General features: G+C 37.1%; 1 protein-coding gene across 1 annotated transcript; it reads right to left on the reverse strand.

The window, feature by feature from the left end:
* Positions 1-24,683, reverse strand: LOC132104331 (polypeptide N-acetylgalactosaminyltransferase 4-like). The gene is made up of 11 exons (XM_059509732.1): positions 24,387-24,683; positions 19,865-20,299; positions 11,384-11,553; positions 10,457-10,646; positions 10,159-10,344; positions 9,241-9,358; positions 8,437-8,613; positions 7,508-7,639; positions 5,878-5,988; positions 1,091-1,243; positions 1-901 (listed from the first exon to the last, which is right to left on the reverse strand). Exons 2-11 carry the CDS (start codon positions 20,239-20,241, stop codon positions 773-775), a joined length of 1,743 nt encoding a protein of 580 aa, XP_059365715.1. The 5' UTR covers positions 20,242-20,299; positions 24,387-24,683; the 3' UTR covers positions 1-772.
* Positions 24,684-24,952: the final 269 nt, after the last annotated feature.

A 24,952-nucleotide genomic window follows, 5' to 3' on the forward strand; every position in this document is an offset into this window, starting at 1 on the left:
AAAAAAAAAAGGATAATTCCCAAATGTGTAGTAGAGAAAAACTTGGTTTAGGACAACCAGTTTAGGATTTGAAAGATTTGGTCCACAATTGCGTTACATTTTATACCAACTCTGAATTACAGTTTCTGTAATCTACTTCAAATTGAAGTGTACATACATTATTAACAAACTACTTGAACACTGCTGTTAGTGTGAGTGAGACTTAAAATGCTGGTACAGTTCCACAACAACATTGTGCCAAAATAGTTCATGCAACTTAAACAAAATAAGGTGAAAAGACCCTAAATTCTCTAGTAATACAAAAACAGCCTCAAAATGACACAAAATATAACAAGAAAACAACAGATGACAATCGAGATAAACCCACTCATGACATCCTCAAATCAGTCACTTCGGATACAATTAAATAAAATCGCTGTGCAGTTGATCTAAAGATTAGTTACTGCTGATTCTAAAATGATTCACTAGAAGCATATAGTGCATCAGTGTAAACAAAAATGCTGTTCCAAGTTCTGGATGGTTGAATTTGCTACAATGTGTTTCTTAATATTTGTAATATGCACTTTGGACTTATAATAGCACATTGAATGTCTCTAACAAGGAAACACAAGAATTGGCACTACAAGTATGTCCACTTTGGTTTGCAGAGGCACTATATGGAGGGATGGGTCCCATTTTCATGCCTGTTCTTCACTGCTTTTTTAATGTCAATTGAAAAGTGACATTCTTTTTGATAATTGCACTTACATCCAAGTTCATGTGGGTTTCAAAGTCACTCAAAGCTCCAGCGCTGATGTTTGTCTTCAGGAGAGCAACTTCTCATCTGGATATCTGCATGGCCGTCTTCTGTGCGGTAGGAGGTGATACACATGTTTGAATGAGGGTGATATATGCTGCCATCCTGAAAAGGACAAAAGGACACAAATGATAGATAAGGAATTTTTGGCATGAAGATGCAACAACAGAGCAGATCTGATGATATACAATAACTTTGTTTGTTTCTTATCTCATCCTGTTTGCTGATGTCAGTCTCATCCTGTTTGCTGATGGCAGTTCAGTGATAATGTGAGCTGTAGGCGAGCAGACTTACGTTTCTGAACTCCCATATGATGCTGGGAGGTCTGGGAGTACCGTCTTGTGGACAATGCTTCATCCCTATGTGTGTCATTCCATCCTGAACCTCAGCACACAGCTCTGTCACGGAGTTAAACCGAATCTCCTTTTGAGATGTGTACTCGAAGTACTGAGAAAAAGGGAAAAAAAATTGTTTTAAAAGAAATTTGGCACATTTGCATTTTTTTTTATTGCATTTTATATTTTGGTTTTCATTCTTTGTAACTGTTAGCTGTTTAAAATGGAGATGGCATGGATGGAATGTTTTTATGCCTAGATATTCTACACATATATCTGTAATGTCTGTCTGAGGGGAGAAGTGCAAACAGGTTGTGGCTGGGGTGAGAGGGGTCTGTGATGATAGGCATGTTCACACCATATCAGAAATACTGGGATTACGAGATAACAACTAGTAAAAAGCATTCACATCCTCGTAGAAATCATAATTACAAACCCGGTTCCAAAAAAGTTGGGACACTGTACAAATTGTGAGTAAAAAAGGAATGGAATCATTTACAAATCTCATAAACTTATATTTTATTACAATAGAATATAGATAATATCAAATGTTGAAAGTGAGACATTTTGAAATGTCATGCCAAATATTGGGTCATTCTGGATTTCATGAGAGCTACACATTGCAAAAAAGTTGGGACAGGTAGCAATAAGAGGCCGGAAAAGTTAAATGTACAAATAAGGAAAAGCTGGATGACCAATTTGCAACTTATTAGGTCAATTGGCAACATGATTGGGTATAAAAAGAGCCTCTCAGAGTGGCAGTGTCTCTCAGAAGTCAAGATGGGCAGAGGATCACCAATTCCCCCAATGCTGCAGTGAAAAATAGTGGAGCAATATCAGAAAGGAGTTTTTCAGAGAAAAATTGCAAAGAGTTTGAAGTTATCATCATCTACAGTGCATAATATCATCCAAAAATTCTGAGAATCTGGAACAATCTCAGTGCATAAGGGGCACTTAGATGGCACCGCATCACATACAGGAATGCTACTGTAATGGAAATCACAACATGGGCTCAGGAATGCTTCCAGAAAACATTATCGGTGAACACAATCCACCGTGCCATTCGCCGTTTCCGGCTAAAACTCTATAGATCAAAAAAGAAGCCATATCTAAACATGATCCAGAAGCGCAGGCGTTTTCTCTGGGCCAAAGCTCATTTAAAATGGACTGTGGCAAAGTGGAAAACTGTTCTCTGGTCAGACGAATCAAAATGTAAAGATCTTTTTGGAAAACTGCGACGCCATGTCATCCTGACTAAAGAGGACATGGACAACCCAAGTTGTTATCAGCACTCAGTTCAGAAGCCTGCATCTCTGATGGTATGGGGCTGCATGAGTGCGTGTGGCATGGGCAGCTTGCACACCTGGAAAGGCACCACCAATGCTGAAAGGTATATCCAAGTTCTAGAACAACATATGCTCCCATCCAGACATCGTCTCTTTCAGTGAAAACCTTGCATTTTCCAACATGACAATGCCAGACCACATACTGCATCAATTACAACATCATGGCTGTGTAGAAGAAGGATCCAGGTACTGAAATGGCCAGCCTGCAGTCCAGATCTTTCACCCATAGAAAACATTTGGTGCATCATAAAGAGGAAGATGCGACAAAGAAGACCTAAGACAGTCGAGCAACTAGAAGCCTGTATTAGACAAGAATGGCACAACATCCCTATTCCTAAACTTGAGCAAGTTGTCTCCTCAGTCCCCAGACGTTTGTTGCAGACCGTTATAAAAAGAAGACGGGATGCAGCACAGTGGTAAACATGGCCTTGTCCCAACTTTTTTAGAGATGTGTTAATGGTATGAAATTTAAAATCAACTTATTTTCCCCTTAAAATTATACATTTTCTCAGTTTAAACATTTGATATGCCATCTATGTTGTATTCTAAATAAAATATTGAAATTTGAAACTTCCACATCATTGCATTCTGTTTTTATTCACAATTTGTACAGTGTCCCAACTTTTTTGGAATCTGGAATTTGTATTTGGAATCTTGAACTTGTGAACTGGGAGTTTTCTGAGAGCTACAACTTGTATCACTACCACCTGGCCACCTTAGATTCATTAGGTGCTATGTTTAGGCATTGATGGTGCAATAGTTCAGAGTCCAAGGGTGTGAACAGCTCCAACTAGAGCGTTATGCGTTTTATCATATCGAAATTACAGTAATTACAACATTGTGTGAATGCAGCAGATGTAACCTGCCCATTTCTTCACTCCTGAATCTTGAAGGCTGGGCAGGTGCACTTATACTTTCAGTTGCCTTACCAGTCAGCTGCAGTTTTCTTCTATCTGATTTGGTGGCTGACCCAAACCAGACAGTTATAGAAGAGCACAGAACTGACTCAATAACAGCTGAGTAAAACTGTGTCATCTCTGTGCCTGTGACAGGTTGAAATTTTTCTCAGTCTCTGCTGGGCCTTTTCACAATGGAGTCAATGTGATTGTCCCTCTTCAGGTCCCGTGAGATAGTGGTGTTCAGGAATCTGAATGACTCCACTGCTGCCACAGTCCTGTTCATGATGGGGGGGGGGTTCTTCTGAAGTCCACGATCATCTCCTCTATTTTGAGTGTGTTCAGCTCCAGGTTGTGGTGACTGTACCAGACAGCCTGCTGCTCAACCTCTTGTCTGTAAGTAGACTCGTCACCATCCTGGATGAGACTGATGACAGTGGTGTTGTCCACAAATTTCAGGAGTAACTTCGGTCCTGGAGGGCCACTGTCCTGCAGAGTTTAACTCTTTTCAGATGAGAGCAAGTTTTGCATTTCATTTGGAAACCAAGATCCTAGAGTCTGGAGGAAGGGTGGAGAAGTTCATAGACCAAGTTGCTTGAAGTCCAGTGTTTCCACAGTCTGTGCTGATTTGGGGTGCAATGTCATCTGCTGGTGTTGGTCCATTGTGTTTTTTGAAAACCAAAATCACTGCACCCGTTTACCAAGGATTTTGGAGCACTTTATGCTTCCTTCTGCTGGCCAGCTTTTTGAAGATGCTGATTTAATTTTCCAGCATGATTTGGCACCTGCTCACACTGCCAAAAGCACTAAAAGTTGGTGACCATGGTGTTGGTGTACTTGAGTGGCCAGCAAACTCACCAGACCTGAACCCCATAGAGAATCTATGGGGTATTGTCAAGAAGAAAATGAGAAACAAGAGACCAAAAATTGCAGATGAGCTGAAGGCCACTGACAAAGAAACCTGGGCTTCCATACCACCTCAGTAGTGACACAAACTGATCACCTCCATGCCACGCCGAATAGAGGCAGTAATTAAAGCAAAGGGAACCCCTTTCAAGTACTGAGTACATGTACAGTAAATGAACATACTTTCCAGAAGGCCAACAATTTTTTTTTATATTGGTCTTATGAAGTATTCTAATTTGTTGAGATAGCGAATTGGTGGGTTTTTCGTTAAATATGAGCCAAAATAATCACAATTAAAAGAACCAAAGACTTAAACTACTTCAGTCTGTGTTCATTTAATTTATTTAAAACACAAGTTTCACAATTTGAGTTGAATTACTGAAATAAATGAACTTTTCCATGACATTCTAATTTATTGAGATACACCTTATTAATATCAAGCCAAAAATTTTCAATAGTGTGTGTATATACTGTATGTATATATATATATATATAAATATAAAATTTCTATTATATACATTATTTGAATCTACTTGGCCACACTTTTTTTATATTACTGAAAAGAAATGAGCTTATTAAGCCATTTAAGTGCAAATGACTAAATACTGAAATACAAAAGGCTGAAAAATATTGAGAAAAAAATATTTGCTGCATGTGGAATTTATTAAAAACAGTCCTCAAGAACAACACACGGCCCTGTAGCAATGCCGTTTAAGCAACATATAAGGATGTTGGCAAGGATGCTGTCAACAATCAGAGTTGGGTTTATAATTCTTAAGCAAATAATTTCTCCAGGCATAAGATCAGGTAACTGATGGTAAAGATCAGATTACTTTGAGGGTAAAGGCTCGGAAGCTAGAATAAAAAACAGGCCGGAAGAAACTAAAAAGTGTAGCTATTTAGATAAATAACTCATCTCCAGTGTTTATCAGATGACCAGATGTGACCTCAGTGAAGAGGAAGGTTCTGTCTGGTTCAAACAGTCACTATTAGTCTCACTGGCCACATTTATATTTCATACAGACATCTATCTTTGAGCAGAAGTGGCTAAGGTTTCCTTTTCAGCCTTGGCTGTGGAAACATTGATTTTCACCCACACATGGTGCTACTTCAGAGTCCCATGATGCACAGCGGTGACATAAGCTACTGGACACATGTGCAGGTTTCCCTTTCCATTAAATATACATCCTCTGCAACTTATTCATTTTTTCAACTGTGATACTAGATAAATAACAAACCTCAGAAGGGTAGCACATCTCAGGATGGATTATATTTCAGCACAAATAAAGCTAGCTTTGTTTCACTGCAAATGCAACAAACGGTCTGAAGGATTTCCTGCATCTGCTGTTGAAGGTGTTATATAACTTGAAGTGGAAATGCAAAAAGCAACAGGTCTGGGGGGAAATAGTTCTTGGGGAAAAAAGTTCCTGGTATAATTGTTCCACGTAATTTCAGTCGAAATTATTATTTTCAGCAAAAGTCACTTTCATCAGAAGTTAAGTGTTAAAACATTTGGCCAAATTTCTGATCAAATTATGGAGGCAGTCACAAACCACAGAGGTAGGAGAAAGCATAAACTTAATATTGATGTTAGCTACCTGATTACCACCTTGACCATGGCAGCCGAAGAGGGAAAGGTGAGCTCCTGTGGGGTTGTGGTCCGGGGCGTTATAGTCCAGACATTCAGAGTGAACTCCAGCACTACGCACCTACACCAGAAACCAGAGAATGACATCAAAAAGTACTCCAGAGGGAAAAACAAGACACTGTACAAATTGTGAATAAAAACAGAATGCAATGATGTGGAAGTTTCAAATTTCAATATTTTATTCAGAATGCAACATAGATGACATATCAATGTTTAAAGGGTAAAGTAAGTTATTTTAAATTTCATGGCATCAACACATCTCAAAAAAGTTGGGACAAGGCCATGTTTACCACAGTGTGGCATCCCCTCTTCTTTTTATAACAGTCTGCAAACGTCTGGGGACTGAGGAGACAAGTTGCTCAAGTTTAGGAATAGGAATGTTGTCCCATTCTTGTCTAATACAGGCTTCTAGTTGCTTGACTGTCTTAGGTCTTCTTTGTCGCATCTTCCTCTTTATGATGCACCAAATGTTTTCTATGGGTGAAAGATCTGGACTGCAGGCTGGCCATTTCAGTATCATCCTTCTACACAGCCATGATGTTGTAATTGATGCAGTATGTGGTCTGGCATCGTCATGTTGGAAAATGCAAGATCTTCCCTGAAAGAGACGATGTCTGGATGGGAGCATATGTTGTTCTAGAACTTGGATATGCCTTTCAGCATTGGTGGTGCCTTTCCAGTTGTGTAAGCTGCCCATGCCACACGCACTCATGCAACCCCATACTATCAGAGATGCAGGCTTCTGAACTGAGCGCTGATAACAACTCCTTGTTCTCCTTGTCCTCTTTAGTCCGGATGACATGGCGTCCCAGTTTTCCAAAAAGATCTTTACATTTTGATTCGTCTGACCAAAGAATGGTTTTCCACTTTGCCACAGTCCATTTTAAATGAGGTGGATTGTGTTCACGGATAATGTTTTCTGGAAGCATTCCTGAGCCCATGTTGTGATTTCCATTACAGTAGCATTCCTGTATGTGATGCAGTGCCATCTAAGTGCCCGAAGATCACAGGCATCCAGTATAGTTTTCCGGTCTTTACCCTTATGCACAGAGATTGTTCCAGATTCTCTGAATTTTTGGAAGATATTATGCACTGTAGATTATGATAACTTCAAACTCTTTGCAATATTTCTCTCAGAAACTGCTTTCTGATATTGCTCCACTATTTTTCGCTGCAGCATTGGGGGAATTGGTGATCCTCTGCCCATCTTGACTTCTGAGAGACACTGCCACTCTGAGAGGCTCTTTTTATACCCAATCATGTTCCCAATTGACCTAATAAGTTGCAAATTGGTCCTCCAGCTGTTCCTTATATGTACATTTAACTTTTCTGGCCTCTTATTGCTACCTATCCCAACTTTTTTGGAATGTGTAGCTCTCATGAAATCCAAAATGACCCAATATTTGGCATGACATTTCAAAATGTCTGACTTTCAACATTTGATATTTTATCTATATTCTATTGTGAATAAAATATAAGTTTATGAGATTTGTAAATTATTCCATTCCTTTTTTACTCATAATTTGTACAGTGTCCCAACTTTTTTGGAATCGGGTTTGTAGATTAATTTAGTCACTTACAGCTCCATGCCAACCAGGCCTGTCCTCTGGCACATGCAGGCCGGGGTAGATGTTCTGCAGGTACCATTCAAAACTCTTACACTGAAGCCGCTTTCGCAGCACAATCCTTTCGGATATATCACCATACGATTCCTACAGAAGCAAAAAAATAAATAAAAAAAATCAGACCTCAAGGCAAAGATGACGCATTATTTAGTGGAAGTGTGGAACCTTTGTAGGACCGACTTGACAACATTTTTTTCTGCATTAATTAACTCTCATAACACTCATAATCATAACACTCTAATTGTCTTGTCTGTGACTGTTATTAAAGCTAATGTGTGTTTGTTTGTGCTGTTTTGCATGACAAGATTGACAACTTTTTTGACATTAACTTTGCCATACCATTACTCTAGTTGAAACTTCTTGGACTACATTTCTACCAAACAGAATGCCATGTACATACTTCCTGTAATGTTGAGGACTGCCATGACACACTTCCAACAAACAAAGTGTCAAAGAAATTCCCCCAGGTAAATAGGCGTCTGGTGTCGTGGCTACTAGAGAGTGATTTATTATTTGATCACAGCTCTGCGTCATTAATAATGTAAATTCTCCTACGAAGTAATATGGAGTTACATGCCAGATTCATGTCAGCCAGGGTGATATAATATATGTTTGGCCTAGTTTTATTATCTTTGTCAACTAATAAGCTTTTCAAAGACAGCCAAAGGGAGAACAAACACTGTAAACCGATAGAGCAAGAAGCATTCAAGCAAAACCTGAGCGTCATTCAGGAGTGCATAAGCAATTTTAAGAACAGCACTTTTCTAGATAAACGCTGAAGCAGTTAAATGAGGAAATAGCAGCTGTACACCTCAGATTATGCAACGGCACAGGATTTTAAAGAGGTGCCACCCAATAACAGGTTGCAGTGGATGGAGGTGTACCTTGCGTGCTGGAGGGTTTCGATTGTAGAAGTGCTGCTTGTAAGAGTCCATCCAGACCTCTGCGGCACGGACAGTGTTCTGAAGGAAGTTGGATCGAGAGTACGGCGCTTTCTTGGGGAACACGTGACCCACATGGGAGCATGGGTGAATTTCTAAAGACCCTCCACACTGCCACACCTGCAAGTGACAAAATACAGTTAAAACAAATTAACAAAATTTAATTTAAATCATTTTAATCACACAATAAAACTGTATTTTATATAGCCAATCAAAGCCTGAAAAAGATCAAAGTGAATTTCTGATTTAAAAGGAAGACATTGTAGGTCATTTCTATTTTAATCATTTAATCTATCATTTATTTAACGAGTTTTTGAACAAACTCTTTTCAGTGTACAAAGTTAGATCGTCTGAATGGATTGGGATGTTCTGCCCGTCAGAAATTAGATCTGCTAAGACACCAAAAAAAGAATCCGTTTTTATTAATTTTCCAGCTTTATTTTCCACATGCTTTTGTGTACCAATTCACAGCACATCAATTATACATGAACGTCATATGGCCCTGGAAGATACAGCACTGTATTCTGTTTCAATATGCATGCAAAATTACTCCATGGCATACACTATCAATCTTCATTTCTAGGTATAGGCTAAAAAAAAAAAATCCAATATGAGAGATGTGTCTAATTATAAACAGTGGATCTCAGTCTCTCATGCTACCAAGAGCCCGTCGACACGCTCCGATAATAAGCCTATGCAAATTACCAATACAAAAGGTAACATGAAAACACAATACAGGAGTCTTACCCGGAAAGAAAGTTCCAGATTCTCTCCTCCCCAGACCTCCATGCCCATGTCGTAAGTGCCCAGATACTCAAAGTAGGCCTTGCTGACGGCAAATAGGCCCCCTGCCATTGTGGGAGACCTGTGTAATGAAAAGTGGCATAGCATTGGCAAATCATCAGAGATTCACTGTATTGCAACTGAATTCAATCAACACAACATCACTGGAATCCTATTTCAGTCTATTTCCTTGTGAAAATAACTTGGAAGAAAGAGACAACAAAATGTATTGTTATCTTATGTCATTCCAAAACCTTATGAATTTTATTTAGGAATGTTACAAAATTAACATTTTTGTTAATTATTTTATGATCAAGTTATGGCTGACAACCGATTAATCACCAATATTAAACTAAAAAATAAAGAAAAAGAAAAACATTAAAATTATAAAATCAGTGAATTTAGACTTCACAACATTAGAATGTACAGGAAGAAGAATGGATAATAATTTCGAGATTTGCCAAAGGTAAATATTAACTTTAGGTGAGCCCTGGATGGCAGCAAAAAAAATTAAATAAAACAGAAAAATAGAGGAAATAAGAATGAAGAATGAGGTCACATGCCTCTGGAGCAACTAGGGGTTAAGTGTCTTGCTCAGGGACACATTGGTGTCTCACAGTGGATTCGAACCCAGGTCTCTCACACCAAAGGCATGTGTCTTATCCACTGCGCAAACACCACCCAATACATATATATACATATATGATATAAATAGTAATATTGTAAAATACAGTAATCTTGTCCAATTTCTCCTTTTTTGTTCCAGAACACAATTGAAACAACATAATGGTTAGTATGAATATCCCTTTAAACATTTTAAATCTGTTTCTTAAATTGCAAAGAAAACCTGTCTGGATTTGGACAAGTTGGGTAGAAACCAACCTAATGGGGTCAATTCTAGATTTGCGTATCTTGCGATCGATTTCAGGCACAGCATGCCACTGGAATGTCAGCCTCCAGTCAAAGCCGCCCACCATCGGCTCATCTGTCTGCATGTAGAACTCAAATGTGTTCCAGTCAATGGTGTCAATCACTGGACATATGATGGTGCTCTCATTCTCAGCAATTCTGAGGGAAAAGACAATCAACTAAAAAAATTTACATTACACTTTACAAACTTGTTGTGTGTTGATTGTTTCTATGTAAGAATAGAATTTAGTTTAAAAAGAAAAAGCCATACCTTTCCAGCAGTGGCTCAATCCAGCCAGGAACACACTCACAGTGACAGTCAAGAAAGGTGAGAACGTGTCCTGTAGCGTAGGTGGCGCCAATGAGCCGAGCTCGTACCAGACCTTCTCTTTTTTTGGTGCGAATGAGACGAACACACTCCAGGTTACTGAGATACTGAGCCAGTTGTGACTTCAGATAGCCTGTAATTCATGCAAACCTTTTTATCAGGTCCAACAGATATTGGCAAAAGGACAGCAAAACAACAGATTTACTAAAGACATCTGGATTGAGGTTTTTTTTTTTTTCAACAAATTTAAAAACCGATATAGAATAATATCTATCACTAACTTACTATCCAGAGCTTTGCCGAGAAAGCATAAAATATGCAAACACGGGCAAATGTTTGAGCATTTTTCAATGCAAATACAAGTTTGTATTTGCTTGTATTAAATGATTGTATTTAATATTTACTAATGAGCTTCACAGTATATTACATTAAAGATAAAGATTTAACTTTGTTTTTTTTAATTCAAAAGAAAAGAAACACTGAGAAACACTTTAACATATACAACTCTATAAAAAAAAATCTTTAAAACGTTGTTCTGATAAAAACTGTAAACGTTTTTCTGGGTCCATCGTACAAAATTAGTCATTTAGGTTTGTAAATTGTTAATCTTTTTAAAGTAAATCAACATTGTATAAAAGTAATATCAAACGTAATATGGTTTTGTTATTTATCTGTATTCATTCATCAGCATAGCACCTAACAGGCTCAATATCATTCCTTCCTTCCAAAAAAAATATTTGCATGTTAATTGGTTGTGGCAATGCGGACCAATCAGGTAAAGACAAATCCTTCCTAGGATGGAAAAGGCTTTAAATTATTCTGGTGGAGTTATAAATTTCTGTGAAAACTGCCTAAAAAGTGTCCCCTCACCTCTGTCACTGAAGTCATCCACAAGTATGACCTCCTTCAGTAGGATGGCTGGTGTTGTCTCCAGCACACTATGGATGGTTCTGAGTAAAGTGGACCAGGCCTCATTGTAAAATGCTATTACCACTGATGTTGTAGGCAGACGGCGGATGTTGAACTTCTTAGCTTTGCATCTGGCATTAAAAAAAGATAACTAATCATATGGTTATGTAAATTGGCATGTATTCAATACATGTGGTCTAGACAAACAGCTTCCTGAGTTACACAGTACACATAATAGAGTGCAAATGAGGACATCTAAAACATAGAGGAACCTGACAATGCTGTGAAACTGACGCCATATGTTCATCCTGCAGTACTGCTTAATAATGTTTCACATGACAATTATTAATTATCATTGTGTGAAGGAGGAATCTGACTCAAAAAAGATGCTCGTGGAGTCTATTAATAAAAGGCACATTCAATTCATAAAACAAAACCGTTCTGTCCTCTTTTCTTTGATCTTCATTGCTCAAATCCAGAATCTGTAAATGACCATTTCTGGTTCATAGACAGATTTTCTGTAAACAAACAGTGTTGAATGTAAGGTGGGAGATGAGCAGACATGCCAGAGATTTTTTTTTACAGCACTCTAGAGAAACAGTTTTAGACCCGTTAAGACTATGGAATTACATTTCCTTCAATAAAAATGAACGAAACTTTATAAAACTGAACGTAACTTTTTCTGAAACTATCAAAAATATGCCATTACAAAAGAAGAAAAACACAATGAAAATGAAAAAAATTAACACAGTTGCACAAATGTAACAGGTTCTTCAAATATGCTTAATTTTTGTTAATGTTTTTCAAAGATTCGTTTTCGCTGATCGTGGATTCTGAATGCATTGCCAAAGATTTCGCTTTTGCTTCACAGTTTTTCATTTGGTGTTTTGACACACACTTCAAGTGGGGGCGGGGTTAACAGTGATCTACTCTGATTGGATAGTGAGCTTTTGATGGACAGGTGCTCTATGACCGGGAAGTACAGACGCCACTCAGTGGCGCCAGAGAGTGACGCGCATATTGGAAAGCTCTCGCGGTGATTTGTATTACTCAATATGTAAATAATATTTGACATTCGATCGTCTCAGTCTGTAAAGAGGAGCTCTTGTCCTTTAAGACAGCTTGAAGTAAGCTTGTGTTACTGAATGACAATAATTACCCACAACAACTGTTGCACACTGTAACATGAAAAACTTGTATCGGTGTTATTGGTTACTTCAGTAACACAAGCTTACTTCAAGCTGCCTTGAAGGACAAGCGGAGGAGGAAGACGATGCTGCTCCGTGTCTCCTGAGAGCTCATCTTTACAGACTGAGACAATTACATCACATTTATGCAAAGAGTCAGTATTTGCAGTGTTGGCCCTTCTTTTTCAGGACCTCTGCAGTTCGACTGGGCATGCTCTCAATCAACTGGGCCAAATCCTGACTGATAGCAACCCATTCTTTCATAATACCTTGGAGTTTGGGTTTTTGTTTGTCCACCCGCCTCTTGAGGATTGACCACAAGTTCTCAATGAGATTAAGATCTGGGGAGTTTTCAGGCCATGGACCCAAAATTTCAACATTCTGGTCCCCGAGCCACTTAGTTATCACTTTTGCCTTATAGCACGGTGCTCCATCGTGCTGGAAAATGCATTGTTCTTCACCAAACTGTTGTTGGATTGTTGGAAGAAGTTGCTGTTGGAGGGTGTTTTGGTACCATTCTTTATTCATGGCTGTGTTTTTGGGCAGAATTGTGAGTGAGCCCACTCCCTTGGATGAGAAGCAACCCCACACATGAATGGTGTCAGGATGCTTTACTGTTGGCATGACACAGGACTGATGGTAGCGCTCACCTTTTCTTCTCCGGACAAGCCTTTTTCCAGATGCCCCAAACAATCGGAAAGGGGCTTCATCGGAGAATATGACTTTGCCCCAGTCCTCAGCAGTCCATTCACTATACTTTCTGCAGAAGATCAATCAGTCCCTGATGTTTTTTTTGGAGAGAAGTGGCTTCTTTGCTGCCCTTCTTGACACCAGGCCATCTTCCAAAAGTCTTCGCCTCACTGTGCGTGCAGATGCGCTCACACCTGCCTGCTGCCATTCCTGAGCAAGCTCTGCACTGGTGGCACTCCGATCCCGCAGCTGAATCCTTTTTAGGAGACGATCCTGGCGCTTGCTGGACTTTCTTGGACACCCTGAAGCCTTTCCTTGAAGTTCTTGATGATCCTATGAATTGTTGGTTTAGGTGCAATCTTAGTAGCCACAATATCCTTGCCTCTGAAGCCATTTTTATGCAACGCAATGATGGCTGCACGCTTTTCTTTGCAGATCAACATGGTTAACAATGGAAGAACAATGATTTCAGGCATCACCCTCCTTTTAACATGTCAAGTCTGCCATTCTAACCCAATCAGCCTGACATAATGATCTCCAGCCTTGTGCTCGTCAACATTCTCACCTGGGTTAACAAGACGATTACTGAAATGATCTCAGCAGGTCCTTTAATAACAGCAATGAAATGCAGTGGAACGGTTTTTTTGGGATTAAGTTAATTTTCATGGCAAAGAAGGACTATGGAATTAATCTGATCACTCTTCATAACACTCTGAAGTATAAGCAAATTGCTATTATAAAAACTTAAGCAGCAACTTTTCCAATTTCCAATATTTATGTAATTCTCAAAACTTTTGGCCACGACTGTACACAGTCGAATGGAATGCAAAAACTTTGAAGCTGAATATCTTAAAATTACACAGAATGCAGATATAATTCCTTATAATTCCAAGGGGACGTGTTGGAAAATTTGAATTTGTGAATGTGAAATTTGTTTAGGAAAAAATTTAAATTAATAACAAAACTGATATTTTCATTTGTGTGGTCAGAGTCATAATACCCAAATATAATAACACCTGCATTTAGCTCTTGTTGTGTTATAATGGGTGTATTGTGTGCACTTGTGGTAATATTTTATTTTAAAAAGCTCTAAAAAATTAAAAAAGCTAAAAAAGCAAAAAAATTAGTTTATTTTGAGCTCGTGACTCTGAACGCGATGATCGGAAGTGGTGATTTCAGATAGGCAGCCGCAAATATTTCATTTTCACAAACAGTTCAAAAACATCTCGTCATTCCACACGCTCGTGCTCAGAGCGGTGATTAATCTCTCGTATTTCTCACGTATCACTGACCACACGTCAATTATTAATGAGCCCTGACCCGGTAATAATTATATATGTTGGTTTAGCTTGTCAGTGTGAATTAAATCTAAGTATTTATTTGTATTTTTAACCGATTTAAAAGTGAAACTAAAAGAGAGTCTCCTCACTTTCAGTCCGGGAATTGCACCTGTAGGGGCGCTATTTCTCTCAGACATTGGAAGTCTCAACACACACTCAAACAGAGGGACAGAGTGAGATGAGATGTCTGACCGTTTTTTAATTTTCTGTTATCCATACAGTGTTGTAAAGTCGTGAAACTATGCATATTTCCTCAGAATTACTTTTTCATCTGTATGAAAAAATTCTTTGACGTGTTTGGAAGCTGCAATTTAAAAAATACAATACAATTAATGATTCCCTTTTTACGGTCATTTCAAAAAACCACCACGGCAAAACCATACAAGCTCTCCAAAATCCATTCACAATTTAAGTTCCTCAATGTTTTTGCAACATGTAGACAAAGTTTGGTGTGTCAAGTGTACTTCTCCTCTGAGCAGTATGCATTAATTCGTAGCTGAATTTTCCAAAAATTCATATTCAAATCAAAATAGCCAACTTCCTGTTGGTCGTAGCTGATGACTGTGAACTAGAAAGTTGTCCATCTTGATAAGAACAATATATGTACCGAGTTTGGTGTCTGTAGCTAAAACTAACCCCCCACTTTTGTCAAAAGGTGGCACTATAGAGTGCCTCTTCCACGCCCTTTAATAAGCTTTTACCAGTTTCTAGCTATCAGTAATACTGATGTGTGTTCTAAGATTCGTGAAATTCTAAGTATGTTATATGCCTCAATATCTCCTGAGAATTATTCCAGTTTGACAAGTTGCCACGGCAACAATATTTTTAGATATCAATATCCCCCCAGCAGATTTATATCACCTGTGTTTTAACATTATTCTGATGAAGTTTGAAGCAAATCGAGTAAAAATAAGATGCTGAATTCAAAGCATTTTGAAAATGACACACTTCCAGTTGCTGCCAGTTAGTGGCGCTATAACTTTGACTCCTAATAGTCACATATATGCGATCGACATCATACAACGAATAATCTGATGAAGTTTAATTAAAATCAGGAAATGTATGTGGATGGTATTAGACACTTCCTGTTTCTCATTTCTCACCATAATTTCAACGCCTCGCCACGAGCAAACCATTTGAGATATCAAAAATCCCCTGCCAATTTTTCATCCTCAATGTCTTGAGATCATGTTGACCGAGTTTAGTGGCAATCGGGTAAAAAACCTATGACAAGTATATCAAATTCCAGAGCATGCGCTTTTTACATAACTCTAAATAGCTGACTTCCTGTTGGGCGGAGCCTATGATATGCAATATGAAAGTTGTTTGGATTGATGAGATCTATATGTGTACCGAGTTTCATACGTCTACGAGCAAGTATGTATGATATATAGCCCTCCATATTCCAGGGGGCGCTGTAGAGCCCCTGTGCCACGCCCGTGTATCAGTCTCTGCCCGGCCCTAATGGCCGCAGGTTCCAATGTGTGTGCCAATTTTCAATACTTTTAAAGCATGTTAAGGGCCCCAAAAGCCCCCGAGACGTTGGAAAAAAATAATAAGAATAATAATAAGAATAGTAATAAAAAATAATCCTAAGGAAAACAATAGACCTCTCGCCCTTTGGGCTTGAGCCCTAATAATCCTAAGGAAAACAATAGGGCTCTCGCCCTCCAGGCTTGAGCCCTAATAACAAATAATCCTAAGGAAAACAATAGGGCTCTCGCCCTCCAGGCTTGAGCCCTAATAACACATTGTTAAAATTGAAAGTAGCAACTGTGTTATTTAATGAGCTAACATGAACTAAGACTTGTATTTTTTAACAAAGATTAAAAACTTCTATAGTAAATGTAGCTATTGCTCATTGTTTAGCTGTGCATTTATTGAATGAGCACTATGCGATGTCCGAACTGATTACACTATATACTTTATGTATTGCACTTTATTTTATGTAAAATCATTTTCTATTTTTAAACTGTCTTAAATTCATTTTAAGTCAATTTTTAAATCATTTTCAAGTTCGTAAATTGCTTGTTTTATTTTTGTGATTATTTTTCTTCATTCCTTTTTTTTTTTACTTTCTTTTTGAATTACCATTGTGTATGAAATGTGCTATATAAATAAACTTGCCTTGCCTTGAATGTTAATGCATTAACTAAGGTTAACTAATGAGGTCTTATTCTAAAGTGATACCTATTGGTTTTTATAGTTCTTTTGCACTTTAATGTGTAAAACATTGAACTTTTCTATATTATTCTGTATTGCTTTATTGTTTTAAATGTTTAGTTATTTTTGTTATAAGAAAAAAAGTTATTTAACCTGTTATACTGTATTATGACCACTTTTTTAAAACAAAATTTCAATACCGTGATAATACTGTATACCGTGATAAAAGCATAATCAATTTTGATAGATAAATTTGATATCAAATTTATCTCTACACTTGACAAACACACCAATGTCATCCCAAAGTTTCTGAGTGTAGTGACATGATCAAAATAAGTGTACAGTTTCTTCAGAACTCGAACAAAAAAAGCATGTAAGATCAATGTCAGATTTAAATCTTTGTATAAACTTCTTTACAGGGTAGAACCTGTGTATGATCTTAAAATAAATTTCTTTCACTTTGTGAAAAATAATGTAATCACCTCGAAAGCTTTCAATATGCGCGGCGCATTACGTTCAGTTTTATAAAGTTACATTCATTATTATTGAACCAAATGTAATTACATATAAGACAGAGATGGAAGGACAATGAACTCTACTTTGAAATTGCAGGTACTCATTTAATGTACACTACCATTCAAAATTTGAAGGTCCCGTTTTTCATGCTTTTTTGAAGCTTTGATTGTGTTTACAGTGTGCAATATAACATGTGTTCATGAATCGCGTGAAAAAAAAAAAACAGTATTTTTCACACAGTTAACCTATCTGTATACCGCTGTTTTCACTGTCATAAAAACGGGCTGATGACTTCCTTTTTCTATAAAGTCCCTCCTTCAGAAATACGTAACGAGTTCTGATTGTGCCAGCGGTTCCTGTGTTGATATTCGACAGCAGCTTAGCACACGCGGCCCTCCTGGAAACGCGATTGGGCTAGTTTTAAGAAGCAAGTGGGCAGGAGCATGTGCTGGAGATGCACTTATAATCACAGGAGCGTTTTTACTGACGAGATGCGCAATGAAATCGCATTAGATTTTTTTGCACAGCCCTAACATCTAGTTAACAAAGCTAAACAGCATTGCCCTTTGTGTAATAAGTTACGGAAACTGTTAAACGCCCCAACTTAAATAATAAAATACACTTAACGGTTGTGATCCATAAACAACGCCTTCTCCAGACAAAGAGGGAACTGCTCCATCTTTCAGGAATAATCTTTGTGCGAATCCGGCATTAAACTGATTGAGATTGAGGAAGTTGTCCTCAGCAAGCTGTCCTCAGCAAAATGTGCTGTACATAGTTTTACATGTGGATTATAATTTTCGGGAACCGTGTTAAACATAAATTGTAACCATTAATCTCCAAGTACAGCGTCCCTGGGAAGCCCAAACAAAGGTGATTGGACTCCGAGATGAAAATAACAGCGTTTCGACGACATGGCGACAAACACAGCTCTTTCTCTTCTCCGTCAGAGCGCAACAAGACCACGCCCCCTTTTTGTGTATTCATGTGGGCGGAGGTTAGTCAAAAAACTGTTTTAGTGACGTCATTACTGCAGGAACTAGAGGGATGTAGTCCAAACGGGTCATTTTTTGTAGGCGAATTCTATTAAATAAAATATCTCGCTTGGCATTGAACTTTGAGCTTTAGAATTTTACATATATAATTTATACTCTAACAACAACATTACACACTAACTAAAGTTTAAAACATGTGATCACGAAGAACGGGACCTTTAAAGACATTTATACTTTTATATGGCAATGATGCAATGAATTGATCAAACGTGACAGTAAAAACATATATAATTTTATAAAAGATCAAAAGAGTACCATTTTAAATAAATGCTGCGCTTTTTAACTTTCTAATCACCCCCCCCCCCAAAACAAAAACTATTCAGTTTCCACAAAAATGTTATAAATGTTTCTTGAACACCAAACTAGCATATCAGAATTTCCGAAAGATCATGTGACACTGACTAGAATGATAGCTGTTGAGATTCATCTTACAATAAAACATTATTCTTCAAATAAATGATTAAATAAATGTAAACATTTTAAAACAGAAAAGTTATTTTAAAATTGTAAAATTTCAGAAAATTACTGTTTTTACAGTATTTTTCATCAAATAAATGCAGCCTTAAGAGCATAGGTGACTTGTGATTTATACTGCAATGACACTATTTTACCAACATAAAACCAATAAAAAGGAATAGAACTGATTTTTTAAAAAATAAATAAACTGGGGTGTTGATGGGGAAGATGGGGTATTGAAGAACAGATTCAGCAGAGATTATGAATAAAATGAGTCATTATGTTCCTGACAAGGTTCTTGAACTTTCTTCAGCTCACCACAAATATTTAGAGACTCTACATTAACTGACAGCAGCTACATTTGAGCAAATGTTCAATAATTATCCCTACAAAAAGAGAAGAAAAAAATCCACAGCATAACATTTCTGGCAGTAATGCTTAAGTCTTTGACAATAACTAACTTGCCTGAAAGTTATTTTAGAAAGCAAGCAAAAGAACTTCACATCAACATATAAAATCCCTGCTGATGCCCAGAAATGTGCTACTAGAGCCTGTGATGTGGAAACCAGAGCTTAGTTGAAACACTGCGGAGGGGGATACATCCAATTTGTTTCACTTCTCGTCGTCCAAGGGAATACTTTCTATTTTCAGAGCAGCAGCCTGAACACAACTCGTTTTTGTGTGATAAGAGCCATGAAACAATAAAAAAAAAATCACTGCTGTTCTGAGAAACCCTCCCAGCTCTGTTTTCTACTATTGTTCTTTTTTTTCAATCATGTTGTCTGGCTGCAGGCAATGGGTTCATTTCAGACAACAGACAACATCTGTAAACAGTTTAGGTGGACTGAAGTGGAGAAATCACCTAAGGGAATCAAATGCAGTATAACAGCATTTATTTTTCATTTATTTTTATCTATTCTCCTCTTATTTTTCTCACAGTGTTGTATGTGAAGTGTAGCATGTTGCTATGCAGTTTCCAGAGTGGTAGGCTATGTAATAAGCCCATCAGTGTGAGGTAAGGTGTGACAGACATACTCATGCATCCTGTTGTCTTGAATATGGCGATGTAGAGATATCTTGTCACTGATGAGGATATTGATGGCATAGCGCTCAATGCTGGCCTCCTCCTCTTTCTTCTCCTCAAGGCTCAGGGTCAATCGAGTTGCTCGGCCATATTCTCCAGGAGCACTGGGGTCTGGCGGTAGCTTCTCATAAACGGGCCGCACGAGGCTGTCGGAGTCCTCCTTCTTAGCGGACGGAAGGTCACGGACCAGGATATCATGTTGACCATCTTTATCGGGAAGAGGTTGAGGGGACGAACGGACTATAAGAAGGTAGAAGAGCCATAGCAGGGAAAAGAGGAAGCAGACCTTGGCCAACAGAGCCACCTTCCTCGACCAGCGGATCTTCATGACCTAGCAGCCAGCACCAACAACAGCACCAGTCAAAGAGCCCCAGACTCCCAACTTACTGAAGGATGAGACAGGAAGAGAAGTGCTGATTAGTGATAGACTGATACACGGCCAGGATGATCTACTGACAGCCTTGTCAATGAATATTTCATTGTTTCGGTTTATCAAAATTAGCAGAAAATAAGTACATTTACATGTTTATGTGAAAAATACTGCCATGTCAGATTATTCAATGGGCTGTTTCCTTGTAAGGACCACCTGGGTCAGTGATGTTTATTTTTTGGGCTTTTATTAATAGAAGTTAATTCTTAAAAAGAAAGCATATTCCATTATTAATATTTATTGAGGAAAAAGTGTTTCTGTTAAAATATTATTTGAAATATTTTTTCAGCCTTATTAGTCCTGTGATTTACCTTTCTTTATCTTGGACAGACACAGATTTTCTTTTTCTTTCTTTTTTTTTTTTTAAGAAATTACTTTCATTCGGCAAGGATGCATTAAATTCATAAAAAGTAATAGTAAAGATATTTACATTGTTACAAAATATATATATATATTTTTCAAATTTTCAAATTTATTTTCGAATAAATACTTAAATACTGTTCTGCTGAACTTTCTATTCATCGATGTATCCTGAAAAAAAAAATGTATCATGGTTTCCAGAAAACAGCACAAGTGTTTTCAACATTAATAATAATAATAATAATAATAATAAATGTTTCTTCAGCAAAAACAAACAAAGAAACAAACACTTAACCCTCTAACACACTCTATTCTATTTCTATTCTTACTACTTGTTTTCTTTTTAAAAGGAGAGCCTCTAACGATCTCTATTCTTTTTCTATTCTATCTTCTTGTTTTCTTTTTATTTATTATAAAAATGACACTAGAATTCTCTATTCTTTTTCTGTATTTTATTTTTTTGTCTTAATTTATTTTAATTATTTAAAAAGAAGAAAGACCCTCTAACACAAGCTCTGTCTATTCTTTTTCTATTCCATTTACTTGATTCCTTTTTTCATGAAAATAAAAAAAAACTGGCTACATTTACTGCATTAGGCTAACAGAGACTTGTCACAGCACTTATGTTGGTTTCGATTGCTTCTATTGTCCTCATTTGTAGGTCGCTTTGGATAAAGCATCTGCTAAATGACTAAATGTAAATCAGCATATGAGAGGGATATCTAAAGTATCATGTGACACTGAAGACTGGAGTAATGATGCTTAAAATTAAACTTTGCTAATCAGAAATGAATTACATTTTGAAATATATTCAAATGCAAAACAGTATTTTAAATGGCAATTTACTCTATTTTTGATCAAATAAATGCAGCCTCGGTAAGCAGAAGAGACTTCTTTCAACCTATTTCCTAACCTATACTACATGTAAATTAGGGATGTAAATTTTCGATCATTCCCATGCTTGATCATCGTTTAAATTAATGATCAATTAATTGATTGATCATTAACCCTAATACTGCAAAATGCATCCATTACAGTAGCATATAATCACAGCATGAAAGGATTTGCAAATGCTACTCAAAAAACACCAGCTTCCTCACCCGAATGAAATGGTTTTTTAGTCTAAATAAAAGGCTAGTAGTTGGATTGTAAAATGAATAGATGTGATCATTTGATAAAATGAAGAGAGCACACCTTAGTTACGTTTGGGTTCATTTCAGTTTAAATGCAGGTTATTGTAATTATAAAAATAAAATATAATTATCCCAAACATGACTACAGCGTGTGGGGCTGTGCCTGGAGTACAGTAGTATGTGATTCAGTAACTAGCCAATAACAATCACAAACACTTTGCTACAATGTCAAAAATTAGAAAAGTGATGAATAGCAATTTACAATGACTACATATTCATTCAAGTGAATAGCAACAACAAAAAAGTAGCAGAATTACTCAGATGTACCATTTCTACTTTCGCTCATGCTATCCGCCACCTCCAATCACTGAAGCTGAATTTGAGGTGTTGAATACAGACAATCCATCATGAGCTAAGGGTAACGGAGTAATCGCATAATTGAGCTGCATTAATATTTCAGCAGGCAGGGATTTAGCTGAACAGTGGTCGTGACAGATGGACAGTCTGAGACAGTAATCGCATTCCTCAATCACAACACTTCAACCTTTTAACCCACTGAATGATGATTGTCGCTTACGCACACACATATATATATATATATATATATATATATATATATATATATATATAAATATATATATATAAATATACAACAAACCCGTACACTAAATGGACCATCAATGCACTTCAAATATTTGGGAGCTTGTGGTTAAAATGTTTGGCAGTATAACAGCCGATGGCTTATAACTGCTCTATGAACGTGGGCAAGAGCAAGCAAAAAGAGGGGAAAAGATCTATGAATACAAACATTCTGAGAAGATCCAACTAGACACTATAAATACCTGTAGGCTTGTTTAAAATTGCTTTCACAGCTTTTAAAAATACAGTAACACAAGTATAGGTTTAACTGTACACCTTATGTTGAAACCGTATGTCTGATATGAAACATCTACTCTAAAAAAGTACAAAACCATTTTTTTAACTACTAAATCTATGCATCAGTATATGATCAATTATAAAACTAATACAGTGTATTTCTTATACACATTTTTGACCTTCAAAAGGGAAGCCCCAAAAGTGTTTCAACACTTAAGCCACCCATAAAAGTGAACTTATTTTAACAAAGATTTATTTATTTACTCATAAATGTTCATATTTATATATTCGAGACTGCTGCATCAAATTATGTTTTCATCCTTTACGGTACTAGGCAGCAATCAAAAACATGTAAAAGAGCTTTATTAAAAAGTGTTTTATTTTGCTGCTTAGATCTCTGGAAAATGTAGCTGTGCCTTTCCAAAAGACTGGTCACAAGCCAAAAGGACAAAAGCTTTCTGGGCTTTCAAAATGGAGAACTCTTTGAAAGCAACCCTGGGGGCACCCATAAAAACTTCTGTATTAAACCTGATAGGTTGGATGAATGTGGGGAAGCTCAGGAACCTTTGTGGAATTATTTCCTAGAAATTATTAGGTTCAAAAAGTTGCTTTGTGCACAGAGGTGTTTGAAATGTGTTTTGAAACTCGGTTTACATTATTCTACAATACATAAAAGGTGAAATCCATTCGGTGAATAGTGACCACAGCAGTCAAGACAAGATTTTCAGTGGATAATGATTTAAATTTCATACTTGATACTTAAAAACTTTCAAATAATGGAAGTAGCTCAGATATTTTGAGAAACTTCTCTTTTTGTTTTCCCACAGAGAAAGGGAAGTCATACAGCTTTTGAACATTTGTCAATTCATCAAACAAACTGTAAATATAAAGTGACTATTTAATATTTTCAAAAATGACCATATATTATGTAGGATTTTTTTACCCTGCTTAAAAAAACATCTTAAAACCCAGCCAAGGATAAAGCGGTCTACGCTTAAATGGTACTCAATTGGTTTAGATGCTTTACGCAAGAAAAACACATTTTGTGAAAAAATGGGAGAAGCAGAAGATTAATTGTGGAAAATTCCAAAATAATAAGCAACAGAGCCAAATAAGTACTGGATGTTGACTCTCTCAACGCCATTTGCATAATCAGACCAGACATAAACATACCAAAGTGCAAAGAAGTACCATGGTAGAACTGAAAACATGGTGGTACCGCGATGCATTGCATTTAGAAGCTTGAATTGTTATGTATTCATATGATAATCATTCAAAAGCATGATATAGTTACATCTATATTACTATCGCTATACCATATGTATATATTTTCAAGAAGAAGACAGACGTAATCTACATATTTTCGTAAAGATGTATTAGAAGCACAAGACATCATAAAACTAAACTATTAATGATTAACGTTAGGCTAACTCATATATATGAACTATACATAACATATAAACACATATAATCTAAAATACAAAAATCAATACAACGGAATAGTAACTCTGAGTAAAAACATGAGTGAATGGATCACGAGCCATCAAAACAACCATCGAACGTTTCAGTGTTCTGACTGACGGCTCTGACATGCATGCAAAACAACTTTATATAGCGCGCGCGCGCACACACACACACACGACACTCGTGTAACTAAATCCTTGATGATCTTACCTGATCTCTTCATGGCGTGCTCTTACACAGATATGAAGAGCTGCTGTTTTGCCGCTCGTGCAGCTGTCAGCACACACACATCCTCCTCAAACAACAAACCGCTCGACTCCTCACCACTGCACGCGCTCATCGATGTAAGTAGCTTGACTCTTTACAAACGCGCGATTCTTTGACGCGTTACATGGCTGAAGTAAGTGTCACGGACTTGCATGTACTGCATCGTACCCCAGGAAGTTTCAGATTTGACAGTCTAGCTTCAGTTCATAAAGTTAGCCACGTGACTGGAGCATTATGGGAAGTCTGGGAGTTCAATGTGCGTGCATTACAGCTGCACACTACCCGTGTCATTTAATATTCACACTGTGATTCCAAAGATTTTTCTAATAAAAACGAATGATTTTTTTAGATTATTTATTTGTTTATGCAATTATTTGTTTGTTTGTTTGTTTGTTTGTTTGTTTGTTTGTTTGTTTTGGAGAATAAACCATGATTTATTTGTTTGTTGTTCCACTCATGCAATTTTGGTGGAAATCAAACATTGTTTTTTGGTTTGTTTGTTTTTCCAA

This window comes from Carassius carassius, chromosome 25, assembly GCF_963082965.1.
Source record: "Carassius carassius chromosome 25, fCarCar2.1, whole genome shotgun sequence".
NCBI lineage: Eukaryota > Metazoa > Chordata > Actinopteri > Cypriniformes > Cyprinidae > Carassius > Carassius carassius.

What these genes read in the sequence shown, in the direction of transcription:
- LOC132104331 (XM_059509732.1), bottom strand. Translation starts at nt 20,241, where the DNA reads ATGAAGATCCGCTGGTCGAGGAAGGTGGCTCTGTTGGCCAAGGTCTGC. An exon ending in GGATGACTTCAGTGACAGAG is followed by an intron (nt 10,647 to 11,383) that starts GTGAGGGGACAC and finishes CATGAATTACAG; the next exon opens with GCTATCTGAAGTCACAACTG. An exon ending in TCTAGAATTGACCCCATTAG is followed by an intron (nt 9,359 to 10,158) that starts GTTGGTTTCTAC and finishes TTCATTACACAG; the next exon opens with GTCTCCCACAATGGCAGGGG.